The sequence below is a fragment of the Narcine bancroftii genome, chromosome 3 (genome assembly GCF_036971445.1).
Source record: "Narcine bancroftii isolate sNarBan1 chromosome 3, sNarBan1.hap1, whole genome shotgun sequence".
In the NCBI taxonomy this organism is placed as follows: Eukaryota; Metazoa; Chordata; class Chondrichthyes; order Torpediniformes; family Narcinidae; genus Narcine; species Narcine bancroftii.
The window spans coordinates 102619817-102646581 of NC_091471.1; the positions used below are offsets into that span (position 1 = coordinate 102619817).

Here is a 26765-nt window from a genome sequence, read left to right on the forward strand (position 1 = left end):
GATATTAGACTGAAGATCAAATGTCTAAGACAACACTGTTCTGAGAGTTGATAAGTTTTGAACCAAGAGTATAATTTGTGCTGTAATGAATTAATTTTATAGAATCAATAATGTACAAGGACCTACTCAGAGTACAACTGTTTGGTTGAAAACAAAATATTTGACAGATATGATCAAAGTTTATCCACATTTTCAAAATAATACAAGACTGATTTGCCAATCAAGTCGAAGATTTGTAATTAGATTTGAGTTTTTAAAAAAAAAATCAATTAAAAATGACAACTGGAATTTGTGTGTGTGTTGATAATTTTAAAATTGATAAAGATTTGTATTTCTTTTACAGAAAATTGATGCGCAAGCTATTGAAGAATTCTATGGTTTGACTTCAGACATTTCAAAAAACTCGGAGTCTGGATATATTTTATTTTATCAATCAAGAGAGTAGCATGTAAAACACTGGCCTAAATAATCTGAAGGATGAATATTTAAGTAGTCCAAGCAAGATCAGGACATTGCCATCCAATTATTGGGGCAAGTGTTGTGCTTTTAGGGCCTTTTGTTCAGGATGGTGGAATAGGATTTGCAATCATACTCCAGGCATTTATAGGCAAATGTATGATCTTGAAAGTCAGAATAGTTTCGACAAAAGAACATCCAGTCAAAATACTAACAAAGATATTGCAAGTATGCATGCAAGACTATCTTTTTTAAAAAAAAGTAAACCAATAAATATGGCAAAGTTTCCTTCTTTTCCACTTGAGATGTACTTTCATAGAATCCAAACATGTTTATTTAACTAACATTAGTCCTGGATTTTAGCAGATAATGGGGAAAAGAGAAGATAAATCATCTCAACACCCTGATGAAATGCAAGTTTGCCTAATGCAAAATGATTGTTGATTCACTGGACTGTAGAAAGAAATTAATTGTACTTTGGTTGATTTTTCTATTATTTCTCACAGTGTAATTGCAAATATTGTTGCGTTTAGCCTCCATAATGTGATTTTTTTTTAATTATTTGTTTTAAAAGCCCTTTCATACTATTCTAATGTATAGTAAGTGTATGGAAGAGAAAATGAAACTGCTAGTTCGATGATTTAGTTTTTTTTTAAATGGTTGAACTGTTTGTCTTTTGCATGTGAAAAAGGTCCTATCTGCTGAAAGGTCAAGAGAATGGGAACAAACCATGAACTCTATTCTGATGTGCAATGAAATAGTTTACAAGCAAAATTTGAATCTTATCAAAGTCGCTTTTAAATGTTACGGTATAATTTTTGATAGTCAAATGATTTGGGCTTTATTTTGAAAGGCTTCTCAATTTACATATCATGCAACTATTATCCAAGATAGCAGATCCACATTGATTGTTTCCAGCAATCAAATGTGTTTTATGTCTTTTTGGGATGTTATTTAGTGATCTTAATTGTCTAATTTCTAAGAATACAATAAATTTATTGGTAATGGTTTGGTTTGACATTAGAGCCTGAGGTATAGTAAAGTGAAAAGTTCATCTTTGACAAACTGAAAAGGCATCTGGAATGGATGAAAATAGAGCTTAAACAAAAAACTGTCAAAAATAACTTGGAAGCAAAATTCAAACTAGTCAAGTGCTTGATCGAATGCATTAGTTTGAAAAATATATAACTTCTTGTTCTATTTGCTTTCAGTTTGGACTAAATTTATAAATTCCATTTGTCAAAGGGCTTCTTTCAATTTGAAACATTGATTAATACTTCCTGTCTGCATTTTAAGGTTCATCCCACTTTCATTTGAAAAAAACCTTTTGAACAAGATATACTTGTTTCTAAATTGAGCTTCTTTTTTCCACTGTGTACCCTACATCAATGAAATACAACGTCTATCACATTTTTAAAAAAAATCTTAAATGTTGTATCTTCCTGTCTCTGACCATTCCCAAAATCACCCATTTGGTTATTTACATTATTGGAATAATAGCCTATAATACAGTCTGTACACAAACATTTTGTGGTTATTTATCTAAACTGTGCAGTTACTTGCCTTTACAAAAATTCTGACGTTTGGTTTTAGTGAAATTTGAAATGAATATTGCGATCAATTTGCTGCAGTCTGACTCTTGAGTACTTGTGACTTTCCACTTTTGAAAATAGTTTTGTACAGTGGCTTTATTGCTGATGACCAGCATCCAGAGCACTTGTTTATATTACCTAGGAATGTTGCACTATTTTTATAAAAATCTGTTTTAAGCCTAATAATATGGTCTGTTAGGCCATCTTAATTTGCTAGCAGGTAAAAGACATGGAGATTTTTTTTTAAAAATTACTGCTGTTGATCCTCCATGCATATTGGTCCTGTAGCTGAATTGGTATGCTAATAGTACAAGGAGATCAGATCATCTAAACCCTTAAAATCTACCTAAAGGATTTCTTGAAGCAATCTCCATTATACAAAATGCTTATCTGAATGCAATGCAGGGTTTTGAGTTACCAAGACCATGTTTCTTTCAGCTCTGGAGTTGATAGTTATTGTAAAACCCTTATTAAGATTGTCTAAATCGCCCTAGTCTGCTTGCTGTTTTCCCAAAACTAGTTGGATTTAACCATAATTCCTAGGTATGGATTAGATGTTCATACCTTTAGGAATATTATCTTTTTTAAACTTGCAATTTATTTTGATTCAACATTCTATCATCTTCCCAACTGACCCAAATTGAGTCTAAAGTCCACATTTTCCATTATAAAATGCAGGGACATTTTTTCAGGCCACCTATCCTACCTCATCTGTAATCTCTTTGTCTTGTTTGTCTTTCTAATTTTCTCTTGATTTGACCTATTTAATCTAAATATAAGACCTTAATAAACTCAAAAGGCAACTGGTGGACCTCCGATGAGAATTGCTTTGTTAGATGTTTCAGTGATAGAGATTGTCAGGTTGTTTTATTTTCCCTTTAAAAGTACTTTACTAGTGGTTCAAGGTGGTCACTTGAGATTTTTAAATTAATTTAGAAAAGCTTTGTTCGGCGGTATGCAATCAAACCACATTTATTTGTAGTGAAGTCTTTCATTTTCGAGGTTATTTGCAGTTGAATATTGCTTGGCAATTGTCCTGTAGTAATTGATTAATGTTTATGAGCATTTAGCATTTGTACACCTGAAAATTAAGTTTTTTGTAATCTTGACCGAAGGAGGAAATGAATAGCCAGCAATATCCATGTGGTTGCAGCAGTTCAATTTTTTTTTTTAAAAAACACACTTTTGGAAGGACAGACCCATTACTGAAGTCTTGCTGTCAAAGAGTAGGATGCCATTGGAAAGTGTTAACATTTTTGCAATTTGTCTTCCTAATTGAAGCCCTGCTATTACTTTGGTGTATCATGCTGTAATTTAAATTTGGTTGATTTCAGTAAATTCTCTCACAACCCATTAAACCTCCAAATCCATAGTAGCATGGTCTTCCCATTGAATTCTTAAAACATTGAGTTGTGTTGCCATTTTATAATTTGAGTATTTTCTAAAACCAGAAAATGTCTTCAATTTTTAAATATCCAGTCATAGAAACTTGGACCTCTTTACTAAGATTCCTTTAATTATACCAATTTCTGCACAAATGGAAACTAAAGTTTCTGGCTTGGTATGAATTCCTCTGTAATAGACACCTTTTTAAATGACCAAGTGTTTTAAATTCTAAAATGGAAAAGGTTAGTTTTCAGGTCATAAGAGCAATCCATTGAAACACAATTTATTCTGTAGTAGCTCTACCATATACAGAATTGATTGGTCAGTATCAAACTGGCAGCATTTTAACTGTCGCTCATTGCTGTGGCAGTTGAATAACAGATGGATCGCCCACTCTTGTGAATAGAGTATTTCCCTTCATCTCGTGCTTTTTTTAAAAAAATATTCTTTTATTTGTAGAATTCTGTATGTACAGAAAGGCTGCTATTTTTGCTAACATAAAATACTGTTCTCTATATTACAAAGAATTTTCATGTTAAGCATAACATTTGAATATGGAATAAAAAAAATACACAAAATAGCACTAATTAGTGCTATTACTGTGAAGGTTCCATTGAGCAAAGAGCAAGTCAGGTGGGCTTCAAAGCCTTGCATCCCAAATGTTTACAGTCGACTTTAGTATCTTGGGAAATAACTGCTAAAATTCGACCGTTGACAACCCATACGTTTTGAAAATATTTTCTAATGGCCTTATCCCCCAGCACATGGAATCAGATTTGAAGGAGTTGCATAGTGAAAAGAAGCAAATCAGACGTGCTGGAGATACTCGGGTCAGGCAGCGTCTACAGATGGAAACAGAATTAACGTTTCTCATCAACAGCCTTTCAGAGGAGAAATATGGGGGCAGAAAATGTGGAGGTGATGGAGAAAATAATAGTGTTCATGATGGGGGTGAATATAGAGTTCTAAATTGCTGAGAAGATCAGTAGTGCCAGATGAACAAGGGTAGTGAAGGGTTGTTAATCCCAGTTGATCTGTAAGGTGGAAGTAAAAAAAAAAAAAGATAAATAAGAACAAAAGATGGAGAAAAGAAAATGATGTTGGAACTGAGATACAGAACACTGGAGTTGCAGTATTTTAAAAATGAGAAAAAAAGAAAGTTAACGTCGCTGGTTAATATCCTCTGAACTGTAAATTCTGCGACAAACAGCAAAATCTAGCTATTGGAAATGATTGAATTCATCAGGTCCCACGGCTATAACATGACACTTCAGAAGTGCTGTTCCTCAAGCTTTGAAGTTAAAAGAATGGAAATAGGATAGAAAAGTAAAATGGCAGGCAACTGGTTGCTGATGGTTACCTTTTGTGGATTTTCTGCAAAGCAATCATGCAATCCGTATTAGTTTATTGAATGTATAGGAGATCACATAATGAGCATCAAATGTCATTAAATTTTAAAATGAATTGGAAATTAATTGCTCTTTCATCTTGAAAGACTGGATTCTGGAAAGGAAAGAGGTAGAATGGCAGATTATGCATCTCCTGAAGTTACCTGGATGGTATCTTGAGAAAGGAATGGGTGTTGGTGGACATGGAAGAGTGAACAGAGGTGACACAGAAGGAATGAGCCTTTCAGAATGCTGAAGGGGAGGAGGCATATTCATCTAATAGTGGGCAATAGGTAGAGAGCTAAATTTGGAGTAAATGGGGTTCCTTATTAACCATGGTGGATTGAATCCCCAATACATTTTGGAAACATGATGTTTTTGGAATAAATGTGTTGGAGCAGGTAAAGCAGCGAGAATGGAATGGAGATTGACAAAACGCAGCATGAGAAGAGGAGTCATCAAATTAGTTGTGGCAGATGTTGCCTTGATTTGCAAGTTCTGTACTTGAGTAGGAAGGACCAATGGAGCAGTGCTTACTTCAGCCTTTCTTTGAGACCTATTTCGAGAACACTGATGCATCCAGTGCAGTACTTGAATTTTTCATCATCGTTGCAATGGAATTGCATCCTGCCATCTTTTTCATAGGGTCCACAACTAATATTTTTTACATGTTGACAAACGCTTGCAGTTATTGCGATTAAGTCACCTACTGACATGTCTGCAAGGATGCTATTCTATTCTCCTGGTTTAACTGGCTGTGTGGTATCTGTTCTAATGATGTCACTTATCACATCAATGCTCTGTAATCATTTTCTTTAACTGGTTTCTCATTCACTACAGTTGATGGGACTCAGCAGCAGTATTCACTTCCTGTACCTGTTGATATGGTGAGAATAGAATTCCCCTTATTCTCACATTTATACCAATGTCTATATTCAAAAGCACATCCTCTGCAGCTTCCACTGCATTTAATGAACCACCAGTCAAAGGTTCTTGCCTTTCAATATAATGAAGGGAATATTCCCTCCTTGATTCATCTTTCTTCCATCAACATTTCTGATGGTTTTTAGCAGAAGAGAAATGTCAGTCTGCCTGACCTGGGTATCAATTTTAGATTCTGAGTAATTGCAGTGTTGTTCCTTGCCCCTATCTTCATTAATCTTTTGTGTGCTTCTTTCAGACATCAGCTACGACATACAAGCCTTTCACTATCCTCACTCAGTTAAGCCCTTGCAGCATTTGTATCGTCCACTCTTCCTTCCCAGAAGTCTACTTTGTTCTCTTCACCCTCTTTCCCTGCATCCCAAACATATTATTTTCTAACTTTTAACTACTTCTGTCAAAAGGTCATTTGAAACAATTGTGGTGCATTTCTGTTCCTATTTCATATTTCCATCATTGCAGTTATTTTGCTTTTCACAAAGGAGAGCAAATTGGGTTGCAAGAAGTTTGTCTGTATATTCTGTGGCCTAAATGGTATAGAAATTTTAAATGTTCATATAGTAATTGCATTATTAGCTAACTTATTTTAGATCACACTATCTAAAAGGCAAGTGATCTTACTGACATGAACCCTTGTACTAATTTAATTAATTTTATAGTTTAACTGATAAATCTTCCAATGTGAATCTTCATTAGTATTTAATAGCTTGTTCCCTGATTTTTTTTTTTCTTCCCAGTTTGCAATAAGCATTTGTATGTAGATATTAAATGACATTAAACAAATAGGGAGGGGCTTGGCAGGCAGCATTCATGGAGAGAGATGGCTAGTTAAACTTTTGGGCCTTGAGAGAGCTTCCAACCCAGAAAATTGAATGTTGATTTCTCTCTGTAGATGCCTACTGAGTCCATCTAGCTTCTTTGTTTGCTCAAGATTCCAGCATCTTCGGTTTTTGTCTGGAAAGAATATCACAATATATTTTGTCATACTGCCCATCCTTTCTGATCTTAATTCACACAAAGCACCATTATTGATTTTGAGTGTACAGTTGTATGATTATTCATGGTCTCGTTGTTTCTGGTTGGAATTGAAAGTTGAATTAATATGAGATCTTGGTAAAAATGTCTAAGCAACATTAGCATGTATGGTACATAATTCATAAAGAAGGTATATTTAACTCAATTGGATGACTGAATAATTGTTTCTGTTATCTCAATTAACTACTTTATTTTAAACCATGCCTTCAGTGGACAGTCTAACCTTGGAACATTGTACTGTAAGTTGGTTGGGTACTGTGAGCGCTATGGATAACTTAATCCTAAACAATGTTAAATTTTCCTGCCAGATAATTGCTTTGAAACAAATGTTATAAATTGATAATGTCATTTGCCAAAAGTCTTGCTCAGGGTCAGCAGGATGCATCATGTGAATAAATATGTGGATTTTGTTGGGTGCTGATGGAGAGAAAAGAAAAACAAAATTTTGACAGTATATGACAATACCAGCATATCACATTTTATCCTTGTAAATATCAAAACAATTATGAGTTTTTTTTTACTTTATCTAAAATATTTCTGATATATTTGAGCAGTCATTCCAGATAGGTTAGGAAGTTAATTAAGTGACAAAATTGGGCACTATATTACAAGTTGAAGGATTTGTGAAAATTGTTTACTTCAGTCATGAATGAAAATTTATTTCTGGCCACAGACCTATGGATCATCTAACTTGCCTTTTAAAACTTTAATTTTATACCCTATTGGTGCTTTGTGTATTTGTATGGGGCAATCTGGAGAGATGCACTAGTTAATTTTGGAATTGGTATTTTGATGAAACAAACACACAGACACATACCTTGTTCCCCTCCTTTTACACATAGCTAACTTGTGCCTATCCACAGATCACCAAAAGAGTAGGGGAAAAGGAGGAAAAGTGCACAGACCACTACCTTCCGAAATCTTGACGTGTTTACATTTTTTAACAAGCATTTCTAATCTCTACAGGGGAACTTGTGATTGTTTATGATCAAATAATGCCATTTAGAAATGTCTAGTATACTCTACAGCTATTAATTAATTGATCTTAATATTTGTACTCTGTCCACACATTTGTCCTGAAACAAACACAATTTGAGCTGCTGCTTCATTATTTAGCTTCCCTTCAGCAAAAATTAATATCCATGAAATTGTTTATTTTGAAATATAATAAATAACTAACATACTTAACAAATTGACGCAACACACAAAGTGCTGAAGGAACCCAGTGGGTCATGCAGCATCCGTGGAAAGCAATAGACATTTTGGACAGAAAACCCTTCATCAGTTCTATTGGTTGGATGCTGTCTGAACTTCTCTGCACTTTGTCTTGCTCCAGTTTGTCAGCATCTGCAGACTTGTTTACACTCAACTAATTTATTTTGTCTGTCTTGTAATACTTCCCTGCTAGTATATATTCTTTAAGGTTAATGGGATTTATGAACATAATTCTATTCAGATGTTTGTGCCACAGTACAGTTGTTTGGTCTTGGCAATATACATTTCTTTTGAGATTTTGTTTTCCCCCAAAAGTATTTGTGTATTTAGCTGTTTAGGTCTCACAACTTTACACAGAATGAGTGTCAATGTAAAAGTGGGCTAGTGCAATTTTGAGATGAAATCAGGAAAGTCCTATTTGGAACCATTTAGTACTGTCCATACAGTAACTGTTACAGCACCCAAATTAGCAATAATCTACTTTCTATATATGGTGCCATGATTATATATTGCCTTTTAATCAACATGCATTGCATCTTTTAAACAACTCCTTTCTAGTGATGATGTACATTAACTTGAAGGATAAAGGTTGCCATCAAATTGATCATGTACTGACAAGGTACCTTGGTATGTACACATTTTGGTCCAATATATAATATTGATGACAATGTTGTCATAACTAAGTGTAAATGTGATCATTTTTGACCAATGATTATATCCATTAGATTTGAATAATTTAAACAGTCTATTATACTTTAATGTCTATCCCAGAACATCATTGCACATTTCAGATACTTCAGTTGACCTAATTTGCACACATGATACAAATGCTGCAAAAATCAATATTTTCACTGAACTGAGTTTCTGCTTCATTGAACATTTTTTCCTACATTGTCATAATTTCTGGTGAAGAAACTAGTCAAATGTAGTAATGTGAGACATCTTGTTCAAAATCAATGTAGGTTCAGTATCTGTGGCTTTTATTGACACGGTAAGCAGTAGGGATGCACAGAAACCAGCAACCTTGCAAATATCATGGATATAATTTGAAAAGCTGCAAACCCTTTACAATACTGGAGGAATTCAATGCACACAAGATTACTGAAGGGATTATATAAACTACTGTAAAAGATTAATTGTAAAGGTAGAGATTTAAAAGGTGCCAAACCTCGAATAGTGATTGTTTGGGAATTTTTTTTCTTCAAACAGCATATGACAATAATAAAATATCTAATTTCAGCTTGAAATAACACACTTATTTTAACAGTCATATCAGATGAAGTTTTATGGGTATATGTTAACCATTGAATCATTCTGAAAAATATACCTAAATATTTTAATTTGGCCTTCAAATGTGGCAAGAGTTAAATTATGTCTTGAACATTTTTACTCTGTGAACTTGTACATGAGCAACAATATTGTAATCTTGGCAAGCAATCAGTTTCTCCTAATCTTGGTGTCTTCCGATATTTTTTTTTCCATCATTATATTTGGTCAAAGCAGCATCAAAATGAGTAAATGTGCATCAACAAAAAAGATAATGTGTAAAACTTCCAAAAGCTTAATATGTAGCTTGGAAGAATGAATGGGAAAATGTTACATATTAATGTACCAATGTATGTGTACCCACAGTGCACTTTGATTTAAATGTAATGTCTTCAGTAAATGGGATCATGACAGTGGATGTGTACAGAACTTGTTTATAATCTGTATTTTGTTCAATAAAATCTAACCATAAAAGTATAGTTTTATTTTATTCAGATCCCTCTGTAGAATGTCATAACTAAATATGTATCCAGAATTGAAAAGTGATATTGCTTTTAAAAAAAAAAGCAATGTTGTCATAACATTGGTTTTGCCAACTTTTTTCAAAGGATGAGGTGGACTTGTATTTAATAGTTAATCATAACCTGAGCAGAGTGTTGTAGGCTATTGTCTGGAATTACAGCAGCTGGTGTGATCGCAATGCTTTTATAGGAGTTCTAGAACTTTTCCTAAAGATAATGGGGAAAAATTGGCCATGTTAAGGCACAGTGTGACTTGAGAGGTGGTGTTCCTCTCAATGTCATATATTTGTTCTTTTATGGGGGGGGGGGGTTTCATATCAAGAGATTAGGTGTGAATTATGCATCTGGTTCACCATGAGTCAAGTTTTATATATTGCCACAATGCTTTAAGCATGAACTAATAAAAATTAATGTTTTATTTAGAAAAACTTGCCAAAGTAGTGGACAGAAAGACAACCAACGCTGACTTTATCATTCCTTAAGTAATAGAATCAGGACTAGCCCAGAGGCCCTTCTGGCCTGCTTCCCTTGATCTACAAGACCATGGAAGATCCACTATTCTGATTTTCCCCTTAGTCCAAAAATTTCACCTTTTGGTATAGAAAATTCAAAAGTTCATGAAAAAATTTTCATTTCACTTTTAAATAGTTAATCACTTTTTATGTTTCAGTATCTCCTGCATTTAACACTAATGGGTAACAGCAAATCTTCCATGTCCAGTCTCTTCACTGTTTCTATCAGATCGTCTATTTTGCATTCCAGCAAAGGAGGAAAAACCCAACACCCAACCCCAACCAACCAATTTTCCCCTGCAGCTGCTGCAACCGTGTCTGCCTGTCTCGCATCGGACTTGTCAGCCACAAACGAGCCTGCAGCTGACGTGGACTTTTACCCCCTCCATAAATCTTCGTCCGCGAAGCCAAGCCAAAGAAGAAAGAATTATGGGATGAACCTGCTCAATCTTCATGACTACCCTTTCATTTCCTGATTCAACCTGGCGAACCTTCTCTAAATGCCTCCAATGGAAGTTTATGCTTTCTCAAATCCAAAAGAAGTTGACAAATTGAAATAAAACACTTCTGAAATGTTGCCCAGCATCTTGATCACTTCTAGGAATGTCAGAATCTATTTTGATTTCAGTTTTTTTTTTGCTTTCATATATAAAATACTAACTGATCTTTTCCATGAAAGAATATCTCCAGTAATTGTTCCTATTTTCCTCCCTTACATGTCTTCTTTAGCTCCCTTTGACTTTATAGACCGTGCATTTTGACTGTCTGCATTTTCCCATTTTGTTGCTGCAAAAGACAAAAGGACCTGGAAGAGTTTGTTACTAGCCAGTGTAGTTAAGATTAAAATGGGACTTTGGCCAGATTATAAAACTTTGAAGCACCAATGTAAAAATATTTAAATAGGAGAATGAAATTGTACAGATAAAGTAAATGGTAAAATAAAATGTTGAAGGCTGGGTTCCATCAATGAGGAGGGGTGTTGGATCAATTTTGACCTTTTCAAATTTGGCTCTGCTAAGTCATTAAAATGGGCTGTTGCCTTTGCATATACAATGTAATGAGAGTGGAATCATTTACTTGCTGCAGTCAAAATTAGTATCCCCCAATTTGACCTGAAAAATTGGTCCCCAAAACTTGACTATTAAGAATAGAAACAGTATATTGTTTAACATTGTACATAAAGCACCCTGGCATTTTATTTTCATATGGCTCTATCTTTTGCATGCATCTCTGCATACAAAAGCAGAACTGTATTTGTCTACTCCCTGCAGCCTTAGCTTGAGAGTGGGTGGTCAGTCATCATCAAACCAATGTTGACCCCTGACTTGACAATAATGGTGGAGGGACATCTCCATTGACCTAAAAGATGAGGTTGTGGTGGAATTCTGTTCTGCTCTTGTGATTGCACAACAAGTTGTTGAGTGGCGTCACTACAACCACCTTGCATTCAATGTTAGCAAAACTAAGAAGCTGATTGTGGACTACATGAAGGGGAAATGAGCACCTCAAGGGGTCTGTAATGGAAAGGGTTAAGAGCTGCAAATTCCTGGGCATCACCATCTCTGAAAACCTGTCTTGGGGCCTCCATGTTGATGCAGTCACGAAGAAGGCTCACCAGCAGCTGTACTTCAAGAAGCCACCAAAGACTTACAAATTTTGGCTGGTATGATGGTGCAATGCACAAGACTGGAGAAAACTACAGAGATGTGATCTCTGCCAGCAGCATGAATGTCAGATTTTCCATTTTGTTAATTGTCCTTTATCTTCTCACATTTTTCTTTTCCAACTTTCCCCACCTTCATTAGTCTAATTCCTAACACCTTGACCAAATTCCAGCCTTTCCATCCCCCCTTTTATGCTTGATATTCCCTTCCCTCAAAATCTCAAAACATTGACAATGTCTCTCCATCAATGCTGCTTTCTGGTCTGTTTGTTTACATTTCTCTTTTTTGCATATGTATTGTACAGTTTTTGCACAACTGAGCAGTAGAAATTCTGGCTGCGCAGGAAAAAGAATCTCAGGGTTGTATGTGATGTTATGTATGTACTTTGACAATAAATCTGAATTTTGAGCTTTCATCATTGAATCCCTCCTGCTCCTTTATTAGCCGAAGGGATTGCTGGCAATAAGTTTCATCAAATAAATAAATTAAATCTCCAGTATCCAGAATTCAAACAACAGGCAAACCCAAGCAATAGGCCAAAAACAGGAAATAAATGAATACACATTAAATTTACATTTGTATTTACTTTTATTAAAAAAAATTGAAAGTAAATTTTCTCCAAAGCAACCCAACCCCTTGGCAAACATTCAGCCAGCAGTGTCCCAGGCATGCCCTGCCCGCAGCAGCTTTTTGAATTAAGTTTCAATAAAGTTATGTTTGAATAAAATGGATGTACTGACAATAACCACACCAGCAGTGCGAGTATAAGACAGCTTTAATAAACCAATATGTACACTAAGAGGTCTCGTCTCTGCAAGACAAACCTGGAAAGCTAGACTGTAGCTCTGGACTGCTTTATATACAAGGTCACCGGGATGACCCATGGTGACCTAGTGGTGTAATTACATATCACCACAATGGAGTTGGCCAATGCTGCTGGGGAAACTCTCCCAAAGTGTCCCCCTATCCCTGGTTAATAATAAGTATTTATTAGTATTAATTATATTAGTAAAGCTTTCTGTAAATTTAAGGGAATAGGGTGTTAATCATGATGGTGGCAAAGTTGGTGCATTTCTCTTATAGGACTAGTGATAAGGGTTTAAATTTAAATTTTGTAAGTTGCAGGAATTGCCTAATTAAAGTTATTGTTACATAATAACTACAATATTAATGTTTGTCAAATTGCTTTACATTTTACACTGTCCTATATTTTCAACTGTTTATTCTTAATGCAAGTGCATTATTTGGGCATTGTAAGAGAATTTTCAAGCAACTTATCCCGCATCTGCAAGCCCCCTGGGGGCTGGATACCTGGGATTTTACTGCAGTAGGAATCTAATCTACTAAATTTCACAACCTATGCACAAATGCTATTGATTAAGAGAGAAAATGCACCACAATCCCTGGGCCAGATTCAGAAATGTACGCGATTGGATCTTGGGAGAATGTGCTGGAAATATTTTTAATCAAATATTCCCGCTCTTACATAATTGGCTTCAGCAATCTCCAAACCGGCGACATTGCATGGAATGTCCACCCCTAAGAGGAGGGGTGGGAAAAATCACAGAGGTGCTGGAGCTGCTGTGCGACGGCTCTGCTGCTGTCTCAGACCCAGGAGAGTGGAGACACTCTGAAGGATTCAACTGCACAGTTGCGTACAGGCCTTAAATGGTCTGTAAAGGAGATGACGGTGTTGTAAAAGATGGCAATGTCTGCACTTGGCAGTGACTGTGAGGGGTTGCAGACTCCAGGGAACCGTGGACCAGTGCAGGTCATCAAAAACTGGGAAAACACGCCCCGTTAAGGAGAAGATGAGGAGATTGCTAGTTAATGGGATTAGTTTAGATTAGTACTCGATGATTGAAATGGACATGGTAAGCCAGGGCTATTTCTTTGCTGTAGGACCATAACTCTGATAACAACTGATGTACAGTTGATGCAGTGACTTAGACACCAATAAATGGATTATATAGATGATGTGCATAATTAAAATATGATTTAGAAAGGGGATGGATAGGGTTTAAAGGCTTTCATTGATTGTTTTTGGGTGGAACTGTTTCCGGAGATCCCAAATTATCATATTTCACTGTGCACCTTTTCACACAGGCCTAACCAGTTCAACTTGAGCATCCACGTAGATAAAGTGCATGCATTTTAAGTATGTGATACATACTATTAATGACTTGAAAGACTGAGTGAGGAATGATCGGCTTTAATACACGCTAGTCAGACCTCACTCCAGCCACGCAGTCACCTTAGACCAGCTCCTCCACTGTCTGGGCTATGGGTACAGGGGCTGTAGCAGTGACCCAGCAGTCTCTCACCAGGTCATACAGTGCTTGGAGGAACTCATCCCTGGACTCATTGGGTTGCAGTCTCCTCAAGGCCAGCCAGTACCATGAGTTAACTTTGTTTACCTGGGATTGTAGAGGTTGCAGGGCTCAGCTATTGCCTCCGGGTAGGTCGTGCAACTCCAGATCGCCAGGTATACTTAGTTGCCCACTCTAGTTTGCAGGACCTTGAGTTTCTTCTCATTGGAGTCCACCAGGCCCATTGCGACTTCAGGGAAGTTTGTGAAGCAGCCGATCCACCGCTCGTACCATTCAGCAGCTCTGGGCATCTGTGGATCGATTTCGAGACAGTCAGGTCTCAGCAGCTTGTCAATCCCATGTGGAAAATTAACATGCATTAAATTGATACTCACTATCAATGACTCCAAAGAGTGAGTGTGGAACGATAGGCTTTAATACACATTAGATTTTGGCTGGCCCAGCTCTATGTGCTCGAATGAATGGAAAGGGGTCGGGAGGTCGACCTTTATGACCAGGTCACGGGGGAGGGGTTACAGGGAATTGAGTCATCAGTGGGCGGGTCAGCCACTTATACTCAGGACAGCACAGAACAGTAAATACATATCAATACAGTATTCTTTAGTTCTCAGGTTAAAATGGAAAGTGTTCATAAGATTTTTAAATGCAAATTTCAATAACAATTGGAAGCGGCACAGTTGCCATAGTGATTAGGGCAATGACTTCATGGCACTGGCAATCAGGACCGGACTGGGGTTTGAATCCTGCGCTGTCTGTAAGAAGTTTGTACATTCTCCCTGTGTCTGCGTGGGTTTTCTTCAAGAGATCCAGATTTCTTGCATCATTCAAAATGTATCGGGGTGTGGGTTAATGGGGTGTAAATTGGGTGGGACGGACTCATGGGCTGAAATGGCCTGTTACCCTGCTGTATGTCTAATACCAAGACAAGACACAAGAGCAACTTGCCCATGAACTACTCTTTGCAGACGATGCTGCTTTAGTTGCCCATTCAGAGCCAGCTCTCCAGCGCATAACATCCTGTTTTGCGGAAACTGCCAAAATGTTTGGCCTGGAAGTCAGCCTGAAGAAAACTGAGATCCTCCATCAGCCAGCTCCCCACCATGACCACCAGCCCCCCCACATCTCCATCGGGCACACTGAACTCAAAACAGTCAACCAGTTTACCTATCTCGGCTGCACCATTTCATCTGATGCAAGGATCGGCAAAGAGATAGACAACAGACTCGCCAAGGCAAATAGTGCCTTTGGAAGACTACACAAAAGAGTCTGGAAAAACAATCACCTGAAGAAACACACAAAGATCAGCATGTACAGAGCCATTGTCATACCCACACTCCTGTTCAGCTCCGAATCATGGGTCCTCTACTGGCATCACCTACGGCTCCTAGAATGCTTCCATCAGCGCTGTCTCCGCTCCATCCTCAACATTCATTGGAATGACTTCATCACCAACATCCAAGTACTCGAGGTGGCAGAGTCCGACAGCATCGAATCCATGCTGCTGAAGACCCAACTACGCTGGGTGGGTCACATCTCCAGAATGGAGGACCATCGCCTTCTCAAGATCGTGTTCTATGGCGAGCTCTCCACTGGCCACCGAGACAGATGTGCACCAAAGAAGAGGTACAAGGACTGCTTAAAGAAATCTCTTGGTGCCTGCCACATTGACCACCGCTAGTGGGCTGATATCGCATCCAACCGTGCATCTTGGTGCCTCACAGTTCAGTGGGCAGAAACCTCCTTTGAAGAAGACCGCAGAGCCCACCTCACTGACAAAAGACAAAGGAGGAAAATCCCAACACCCAACCCCAACCAACCAATTTTCCCTTGCAACCGCTGCAACCGTACTTGCCTGTCCCGCATCGGACTTGTCAGTCACCAACGAGCCTGCAGCAGACGTGGACATACCCCTCCATAAATCTTCGTTCACGAAGCCAAGCCAAAGAATAGATAAGATTAACACTGAATGACAAATCTTTTCAATTGTTGCTTCATGGGGAAAAAAATAAGCATTATAATATACAAATTTAAGCAGAACACAGAAAATTTCAGGTTTGTTGTATCATGTTGGAAACTGAAGAAGCACTAAATTAAAATTTATTGAATTTAGCATGTTTAATTGCATAATGGTGGTGACACTGCATTAGTTGACTGCACATGTTGCACAACAAATGTGAGGAGCTCAGGGTTTGGACTGGTCACCCATTTTACAAAGTAGAGCTCGTAGGCTTTCTTAATAAGTGCAGTCATCCCACAACTTTGAACTTAAGTGTATTCTCGCCATGAATGTAACAATGTATCACAGATGTTGCAACACTGACGAGACATTTCTGCTATATTTAATCTTCCTGAAGACAATAAATGCTATTGTTAAGTACACTTACAATGTTATTGCCTAAAGAATGTGTATCAACATGCGTTCAATATACAGTGCCCTTCATAATGTTTGGGACGAAGACGGTCTTTTTCCTTTATTTGTCCCTGTGCTCCACAGTTTTAAATTTGTAATCAAACAATTTACACGATTAAAGTGCACACTCCAGATTCTATTAAATTGTATTTGTGTACTTGTAGAAATTGTAGCACTTTTTATACATAATCACCTCTTTTCTGGGCAGCATAATATTTGGGACATATCAACAGTATGTAGTAGTCATGTTTAGTATTTTGTCACATATCCCTTCGATGCAATAACTGTTTGAAGTCTGTGATTCATAGACATCGCCAGGTGCTGAGTATCTTTGGTGATGCACTGCCAGGTCTCTACTGCAGCCATCTTCAGCTCCTGCTTGTTTAGGGGTCTTAATCTTGATCTCATCTGTGCACAAGACCTTTTTCCAGAATTCTGCAGGCTTTTTAAAATAATTCTTGGAAAACTGTAATCTGACCATCCTTGTCGGGGTTAAAATGTTTTTCAAGCTCATGAGCAGATTGATTCTGGCTGCTGTTTAACATTTTTATTCTGTCTCCTAGCAACATCTTTGAGACAAGGTTACAGCTGGTTTCTCAACATGTTAGGGAGATAACATGTTTTAGTTCTGTTCTTTTGTTCTGCAAAATGGAGGGATTGGATAATTTCTCACAATTTTTATTGATTGTCTAACAATGTTTTAATGGATTGTAACAATGTATAGCAATAGATAATAACATTAACAATGCTTAATATTGTTTAATAAACTTTGGAAAACTCAACTTTAGTACAAATTTGTTTGAATGTGTCATACAACATTCTGATATCCTCCAAGCGACTATAAAGTAGTCATTTCTGTGACTAATTAGTAGTTTCACATCTTGGAGTGTAGCCTCTGTATTTCTGTTCATGAAGTGTTCTGCGGACAGTAATCACCGAGATCTCCACACCTGCCTCCTGAAGTGTGTTTTCTGATCTTTTGGACAGGCGTTTGCACATTTTTCTTCATTACGAAGAGAATTCTGTCATCAGCAGTGGAGATCTTCCTTGGCTTACCAGTCCCTTTGTGATTACTGAGCTCACCGGTACGCTCTTTCTTCTTAATGATGTTCCAATCAGTTGATTTTGGCAATTTTAAGATTTGGGCGATGTCCCTTACAGTTTTATTCTTGGTTTTCAGCCTCTGAATGGCTTCTTTGACTTCCATTGGAACAACTCTGGTCCCCATGTTGTAAAATGCCAACTTCAGACTCCAAAGGTGATCAAAATTTTAGAAACAAGCTCACCTGCACCAATGAAGCAATTCAGAATCAAAATTTATTGTCATGAACATGTCATTATTTTTTTACTTTTGTGGCAGCATCACAGAGCAAACATTTATATAAACCACCTTCCAAAATAAATAAAAATAGTACAAGAAAAATAAAGTGTCTGTTCATTATTCATTTAGGAATTTGATCGCTGAGGGGAAGAAGCTATCCTTGTCTCGCTGAATGCTCGTCTTCAGCCTCCTATACCATTTTCCTAATGGTAGCAGAGTGAAGAGGGCATGGCCTGGGTAATTCCAAGCTTTATGGTGCCCTGAAATTGGGGAACAATGCATAAAAAGTGCTGTAATTTCTACATGGTCATACTAAAATGTATACAAATAACCTTGAATAAAATCTGGAGTGTGCACTTTAATCACATGTAATTTTTTTTAATACAAATTTAAAATTGGAGCATGGTCAAATAAAGGAAAAAGACTGTTTTTGTCCCAAACATTTTGGAGGGCTCTGAATATGAGCTGCTTTTATAGCTTGTCTACATCTATCCTGACTAAGTATGCCCAGGCCTAAGACAACATTTACATAGCAACTGCGTTGAATGCATGCCCAGGCATGCTGGAACGGACCAAAACAGCTTACTTTGTGGGCAATATACTTGTAGATGTAAAATATGACAGGAAATCACAAAAATGGATTGAATCTGAAAATAACAGTATGTGATAGGAAAATGTTTGGGTGATTTTCATGATCAGCAGACAAAAATCTATATATTACACCCAAAAATGTTCAGCAAGCAAAATCTTTATGGTGCAGTGTAATTATTGTACTTTTAGACACTTTAACCCTATTCCCTCCTTTTGGTTGCTAAGTTACTTTAAACTTGATGGAAATATATTCATTGTTGCAATCATATTTTTTAATGATTTTTTTAATTTGAGAAATTTCGTGATACCTTTTGGAAATGTCAGTTTTCTTTCTTGAGGCTGAAAAAAAATACTCAAACATTAGTTTACATTAGGCAATAGTTCTAGCAGAAGTAACAATTCAACAAATGATCTTTTAAGATATGAATATAATATTTTGGAGCAGGTCAGCCATAGCGATAGCTACTTCTGATGGCTAACACCAATGAATAAGTAGTAACAGAGGAAACATGTATCAGCTCGCACCACCTGATTCAGGAACAGCTGCTACCCTTCCACCATCAGACAAAACTCAATTTAATGTTTCTTACTTTTGCACTTTTTTGATTTAAAAAAAATTCTTTCTGCGTTGCAGTCAGTTTGTTTACATTCACCATATGCTGCTCCTTTATTTATTTACATGTATTGTTACAAGCCCAGAGGACCCCAAAACCAAGGAGCAATAGATATTCACCAAGACAAATGGTTACTTAAACAAAAGTTGCTTTTAATTATCTTTAAACATGAAAACAGAATCACACTTTAACTTATCACTATTAACTTAACCCCCTTCTAATTCGAAGCACATTTGTATGTAATGTGTGTTTAAGTTCCGAAAAGTGACTTGATTCACAGTCCAGTCTCATTTCTTATTCCTCGAAGTTCACTGGTTGCAGGCAAAAATTTTAAACTGTGCACAGAATTTAACATGTATGAAGTTCAACAGCCTTTGGTGCATGAAAGGTAAATGGATACCACCCTGGAAGGTTCGTGTCAACAAACTGATCCCTTTCAATCAGCCACATCTGTGTCTTGCCAATGAAACTTGCCCCATCAGGGTTTTCCAGACAATAACCTCTTTCTTTCAGGTCACCACAGAGTTCCTTTTTGTTTCACTTATTTCAAGTGAAACATTAGGCAGCCAGTCCTCTCCTCTTGAATGAACCACAAGGGCTTTGACCAGGCTGAATTAAGTACTCACAACCTGTCTTCCAAATGGGGTTTTTCCACAAGCTTGCCAGCTTGTCCTGTTCCAGTCCCAGGTTTGTATTTAAAGCTTTAACCCAGCCAATAAAAAGAGGGCCAAATTTAAACTTTTCCAAGACCTTAAATAAAAAATTCCATTCGACCCTATCAAAAGCTTTTTCCGCATCAAGTGCAACCACCATTGAATGGTTGAGCTGCCGTCGGTATGCATTGGTCAAACTAATTAGTCGAAGAATATTATCTGAAGCATATATATTTTTAATAAAACCTGTTTGATCTACATGTATCAATTTAGGTAAATATTTAGCAAGCTGATTTGCTAACAATTTAGCTATTATTTTATAATCCACATTCAATAAAGAAATAGGTCTACACAAAGACACTTTTAATGGATCTCTATCTTTCTTTGGAATTACAGCAATTAAAGCACTATAACAAGATTCTGGTAACTCATAATGTTCAGTCATTTGTTGTAATACCTCCCAAAACACTGAAGATAAATCTTCATAAAAAACTTTATTAAATTCTACCGAAAACCCGTCATCCCCTGGTGACTTACCATTAGGCATTTCCATCATAATGGTCTTAATTTCTAAATCTGTGAATGGAGCTTCCAAATCTATAATATCCTCTTCATCTAATGCTGGTAACTTTAATGTAGATTTAAAAAAATCAATAGATCCATTATCCTGTTTCCCCTCAGAAGTATATATTTTTTTATAAAATGAATAAAACTGTTCATTGATTTCCTGAGGTTTATAGGTAACTATTGAATCCTTTTTAACAGCATTAATAACCCTCGAGGTCTCATCCTTCTTTAACTACCACGCAAGTACTTTATGCACCTTCTCACCCCACTCATAATATCGTTGTTTGGTTCGATTAAGTAAACATTCAAATTGATAAGTCTGTAAAGTATTATATTGCAATTTCAATCTAGTCAAAGCTATCTTCTGATCTTCTGTTACTCCCTTCTGAAATTCCTTCTCCAATTCATCAATCTGCTTTTCTAATTTAATACTTTCAGCCATATACCCTTTCTTAACTTTAGTAGCCGAATTATTTGTCCTCTTAAATAAGCCTTTAACGCATCCCATACTACAAATCTACTTTGAACAGTGTTAACATTTTCTGTTAAGAAAAAAATCAATCTGTTTCTTAACAAAAGCAACAAACTCAGGTTTTTTCAACAACATTGTATTAAGCCTCCATCTATAAGATGGACGTAACACCTCCGAACTTTCATAAGAAAAAAATAATAAAGAATGATCAGTAATTACTGTATTTTTATAATCTGCCTGCAATATCTTTCCCTGTAAATGTGCCGATATTTAAAAAAAATCTATTCTAGAAAAGGAATCTTGCCTAGAGGAATAAAAAGAAAAATCTTTCTCTATAGGATTAACCCGTCTCCAAATATCTACCAAATTTAAGTCTTTCATTAAAACCCCAATTTGTATCGCCACCTTTAATTTTCTAATACATTTTGGGGATTTATCCATTAATGGATCCAAAATGCAATTAAAATCTCACCCAAATAGAATATTTTCATTAGCTTGACTTAATAACAAAAAAGCATCTGAAATAAAACAGTCATCATCTACATTAGGTCCATAGATATTAAGTAAAGTCCAAAGTTCATTAAAAATTTTACAATCCATTTTTAAAACCTTCCGAGCATTCTCCTCTACAGTCTGTATCTCAAAAGATAAATTCTTATGAACTAAAATCACTACACCTTTTGTCTTAGAGTTAAATGAAGAAAAAAAAACATGACCAACACAATCTCTTTTCAATTTCAAATTTTCTTTTTCAGTCAAATGTGTTTCTTGTAAAAAAGCAATATCAATTTTCATTTTCTATGCTAAAGCTCACTTTTGCTTCATTGTATTATTTAATCCCTGAACATTAAAAGTTGCAAATTTCAAACTAGACATTTTAATAAACTATTAATATAAACACATAGTATAAAAAATGCTCTCCTGTTAATAAACAAAATCTACTCTCCCTCCCCTAATGTTATAAAAAAGTTAATATGAAAAGGAATACAATTAATTCCGCTCCCCCCAAAAAAAAGAAAAAAACCCACCCAAAGGTAGTAATTCCCTAAAAAAAAAAAACTGGGTGTGGAACACCCCACCAGTGGCAGATGACTCTCAAAGATAACAATGCCAACCACCTCCCCCCAATCAGAAAATCAATATATATAATAATGAAATTCAACATCATTAATATATTCAGCCCTGGGACTCCAGTCCCAAAGATTGATACGAATTTTCAACATCACTAGGACTGTGTGTTAAAGCCTCCTTCTTCCCATCTTTCCCATTCTTTCCATTCTGTCCATTTCCATGTCCATTGGCCCTTCTTTTAGGTGACGACAGTGAAATTCTTCCCTGACCACGTAAATCCAGTAACGAATTAGTGAAAACCAATGCATCATGACCATTCTCAACAAATTGAGACTGATAATTACCATAAAAAAACCTTCAACACGGCAGGGTATCAAAAAGCAAATTTATATCCTTTCCGCCACAGCACATCCTTGGCCGAATTAAACTCACGTCGACGTCTAATAATTTCTTGACTCAAATCAGCATAAACTATTATTCTGACTCATCATTGGAGATTGACTTTGTCTCGCCTTCTGTATCGTCAACCGTAATATCATTTCTCTATCCTGATAACTCAGGCACCAAATTAACACTGCTCCTCTTGATGGTTGACCCGGTAACAGTTTGCTCCTCAATGCTCTATGTGCCCTTTCCAGTACCAAACCACCCAGAAAGAACTCTTTACCTAACATCTCAAGGATCCAGTTCTTTAAATTTTTTTATTGGATCTGCACCTTCAATATCTTCTGGAAGACCCACAATTTTTACATAGTTCTCCAACTTTGATTTTCCAATGAATCAATTTTTTTCAATAAATCTCTCTTCTGAATTCCCCAATCCACAAATGAATCTTCCACTTTCTCTATTTTATCTTTATTACGTACAACCTGCTCTTTATATTCAGAGAAAGCTGTCTCAAGCTTTTTAAAATTTTCTTGTACTACATCTACTGAAGTAAGGCATTTATTAACATCTCTCTTAAGTGTAGATATATCTTCAGAGACATTAAACATTGTAGATTGCATTTTAGTCATTTGATGAGACATAATATCTATATGGTAAGCAATCCCTTCCAGCAAAGTAAAAATAGAGTTCAGTCCAGATTCCAGTGCCACATCTTGAGACCCACCTTCTACAAGCTCCTCCTCCAATTGTTCCTGTGAATTGGCCATGAAAGGTAAGTCTTCTTCTTGTTCCAGCATTGTTAGGGCTTTTCCCATGCGGCTACGGGTCTGGACACCAGATGACAGCACCCCAACCACATCGGGGTGCTGCCGCTCGGGCCCCCGCCCCCCCCCCCCCCCACACACCACACATGCTCCAATAAATCGTGGATCCTGGAAGCACCGCGCATGCCCGGCAGTGCCAGGGGCTGCGCAGGGGCGGACTCCAGCACCTTTCTGCGCATCCCTGACTCCCCCGTCGGCAGCACGGGCCCAAGGGCTCTTTGTTCAATTGGGTCGCCCACGTGACGACATCACGAATGCGCAGGTCGACGTTGGTCGATTTCATCAATAAGCCAGCGCATCTTGCGGAGACAAGACTGGTGCCAGCGTAAAACTTAGCCTAGCTGGAGTTCTCTGTGGCTTGGATGTTCCCAACGGCAACTCCATGGTTCCAACTGGACAGGTAGGCCTCAGTTCTTTAGCACTTTTAAAAAGTAGCTTTTTCTGTAATTGAGTCTTAGTTTTTTAAATATTAGCCACCATTATAGACAACTAATGTACTTAGAAGCAAAAATAAAACATTTATATACTTAGATTAAAGTTTAAAAACGGGTGTTTTTAAACGGCTCTCTCTCTCTCTCTCTCTCTCTCTCTCTTTCTCTGACTCTCTTTGACTCACACACACAGTCAGACTCTCTCTTACACATTCACGCTCTCACACGCACTCAGACTCACACATACAGAGATACTCAAAGACACACAGAGACAGGGTTTAAGATAGAGTTAAGTTTAGAGATAAGTAAGAAATGTTATGCTATTAATAGTTCAATAAAATCTATTATTTTGAATTTACCATTGTCTGGTGAATTTTCCATTGCTGTTCCTTTATAAGTACTAAGAAGTTTTTATTAGTTTGTAACAGTGATATTCTGTCTTTCCACATTAATTCTCCTCATTGAGTGCATTGCCCAATTTTACCATTCTATCTGTCATCCTGAAAATTCCAAATGACATCCTCACCATCTATTGCTTTGCCAAGCAGCATTCCACACAATATGAAGACATCGGGAGTAGCTCATTCCGCCTCTTCTATCTGCTCTGCCATTCAATAGGATACTTGATTCAATGCTACTCTCCTGCACTAACCACTTGATTTCTTTAATTTCTAAAAGGCTATTGATTCCAATTTGGATATACTCAGCGACTGTTCCCCCATGGTTGCTTTCCAAAGATGCACCACTTCTTCTTGAAGAAAGCCTGCTTAATCTCATTCTCTTTCTTCTCTGGAATGCCATCAGTCTCAACATGGATGGAGTTGAAATTTAAAATACATTAACCCACTAGACCAACAAACCTACTAGACCAACCATTCTCAGCATTCTTTCAGCTATGCCTCCCCACCCCCACCCCCTGTCAACTAGGACTCTGGTCAAGGTTTAAGGTTCTCCCTTCTCTGTGAAGTTTTGGTTTCTTCTGTACTTCTCTCCTACCAACCACATAAAAAACATTATGTGAGGTGAAAAGAATACAAGGCTTTTACTTAAGTGTTGTGGCCCTCAGGGGTGGGGTATCCCAATGAGAATAGCTGCACTAGGCTTGTGCGCTTATATTGGATATTTTGCACTCACTGTCAATCCTTGTCTAAAAAATTTTAATCCTGAGGGACAACAATTGTATCAGGAAAATTTACTGATACAGAAAATCTCTGATTTGCTTTTCGGAGTTTTAGTGCAAAATGTTAAATTCCTGTGTGTCCTGGCAAGATTCAGATTTATTGTCAGAGTACATATTTGACATCACATGTAAACCTGAGATTTTTTTCCTGTGGGCAAAGCAGAATTACCACTTATTGGAAGTGCATAAAGACTGTACACAGCGTACACATGTAAACAAATAATTTCTTAAAAATTTAGACAGTACAGTAACAGGCCATTTAGGTCCACTAGTCCACGCCACCCAATTTACACCTAATTAACCTAGATGTTTTGAGTGGTGAGGAAAACCATTCAGACACGGGGAAAACATACAAATTTTTACAGACAGCGCAGGATTCGAACCCCAGTCCTGTTTGGTGATGCTGTAAAAATGTTGCTCTAACTGGTAAGTCAACTGTGTCATTAACTGTAAAAAAAACTGTAAACAGATACTGAAATGTAAACAAACAGTGCAATATAGAGAGAATTTTTAAAAAGTGCAAAAGTAAGAGTCCTTAAACGAGTCCCTGATTGAGTTTGTCATTGAGGAGTCTGATGATGGAGGGGTAGCAGCTGTCCCTGAACCTGGTGGTCTAATTTTTGAAGCACCTATACCTATTTTCTGATGGTGGCAGCAAGAACAGAACATATGCGAGGTGGTGTGGATCCTTGAAGATTGCTGCTGCTCTCAATGTTCCCTGTAGATGTTCTTGATAAGGAGGGTTTTGCCTGTGGTCCTGGGGTGTGCCAGAAGATCATTACAGATCTGTCTTCTTTGGAATTCTCTTACTCCTTCTATATCCATTTGGGCCCATAATTCCCTGGTTAAGTCTTTGTTGTGCTTCATATAAAGTTAGACATTCCTATATAAACAAATGTGATATTACTAACTATTGTCTAAGTAGCTTCACAATTTATAAATGCTTTTAAGAAGCTAAAATGATCCAAATACTGTTTTTTTTAAAAAAAATATGGTTTGATCATACCTATTTTTGTTTTCTCTTGTTCTGAGTGAAGATGACATTGAGCTTGATTTCTGCCATTGTCTCTGAGAATATGCACCTTTCAGCCATTTCTCTTCTTCCCCTGCTGACCACACCAACGAGGGCTACAGTGCTAGAGCGAGTTATCTGTGTGGACATAAAGAAGGTCCTGTTTAATTTCAGGCAATTTTCTGCTACATTGTGATCATGCAACCTGGCATTTTCTGATTTATTTTTCTTGGCTGGCCACTGTTCTCTGGATACAAAGTGGCACCATTCCAATATTTAGGACAGGAACGGTCACTGTGTTTGTTTTGTAGGTTTCTGAGTTTCTTAATTTTCATATACCATTTTCCTTGATTGACTAAAGGCTGTGTTGGAAAATTAAGGCTATCGTGAATTTTATAATGGCTGTCTGCTTTTGCCAAGGGTTGGCTCGCTAAAAATCAAGACCGCACATCATAGATATAGCACAAATCTCATGGATTACTGGGAAGCAATGAAACCTTCTCTGCTTTATGCTTCTCATTTCCAAACTGGATACAATCAGTTTCTCATGGTAATCAAAAGATCCTACCTACACAAACTCTTAAAGTTTTCCAAATTAACTGGAAGGATAAGTTAACAGTTTAACCCTGTACCCAGTTAAGAGGAACATCCACTTGTCTTATTGCCACTCTCATTTTTGCAATTAGTCCTCCCTTCTACTTCATCACATTTCTTCCCTTCTGGTTCATCATATCCTACCCGTAGCTATATTTGAGAAGGAATTCTAGTTCAACTTTTGGATGTGTTATAATGGTATATTGGTAAATAACTGTTAGTTAGTTCACAAGCAGAACACTGGAGAGTATCACATGCAAAATATAATGCAATTGATAATGAAATGCTGGAAAGACCGAGCAGACTGAAAAGCATTTGTGAAGGGGGGAAT

The 26765-nt window shown here is 37.0% G+C and overlaps 1 protein-coding gene across 4 annotated transcripts in view; it reads left to right on the forward strand.

The window, feature by feature from the left end:
* usp46 (ubiquitin specific peptidase 46) overlaps positions 1-9754 on the forward strand; it is a 93433-nt gene extending 83679 nt beyond the window's left edge. For 3 of the 4 annotated variants that reach the window (XM_069924672.1, XM_069924674.1, XM_069924673.1), the window contains one exon: positions 344-9754. In XM_069924672.1, the coding sequence (XP_069780773.1) occupies positions 344-445 (102 nt within the window). In that variant the 3' untranslated portion in view covers positions 446-9754. The remainder of the gene's footprint in view (positions 1-343) is intronic. The other variant, XM_069924675.1, reaches the window with a different exon arrangement.
* Positions 9755-26765: the final 17011 nt, after the last annotated feature.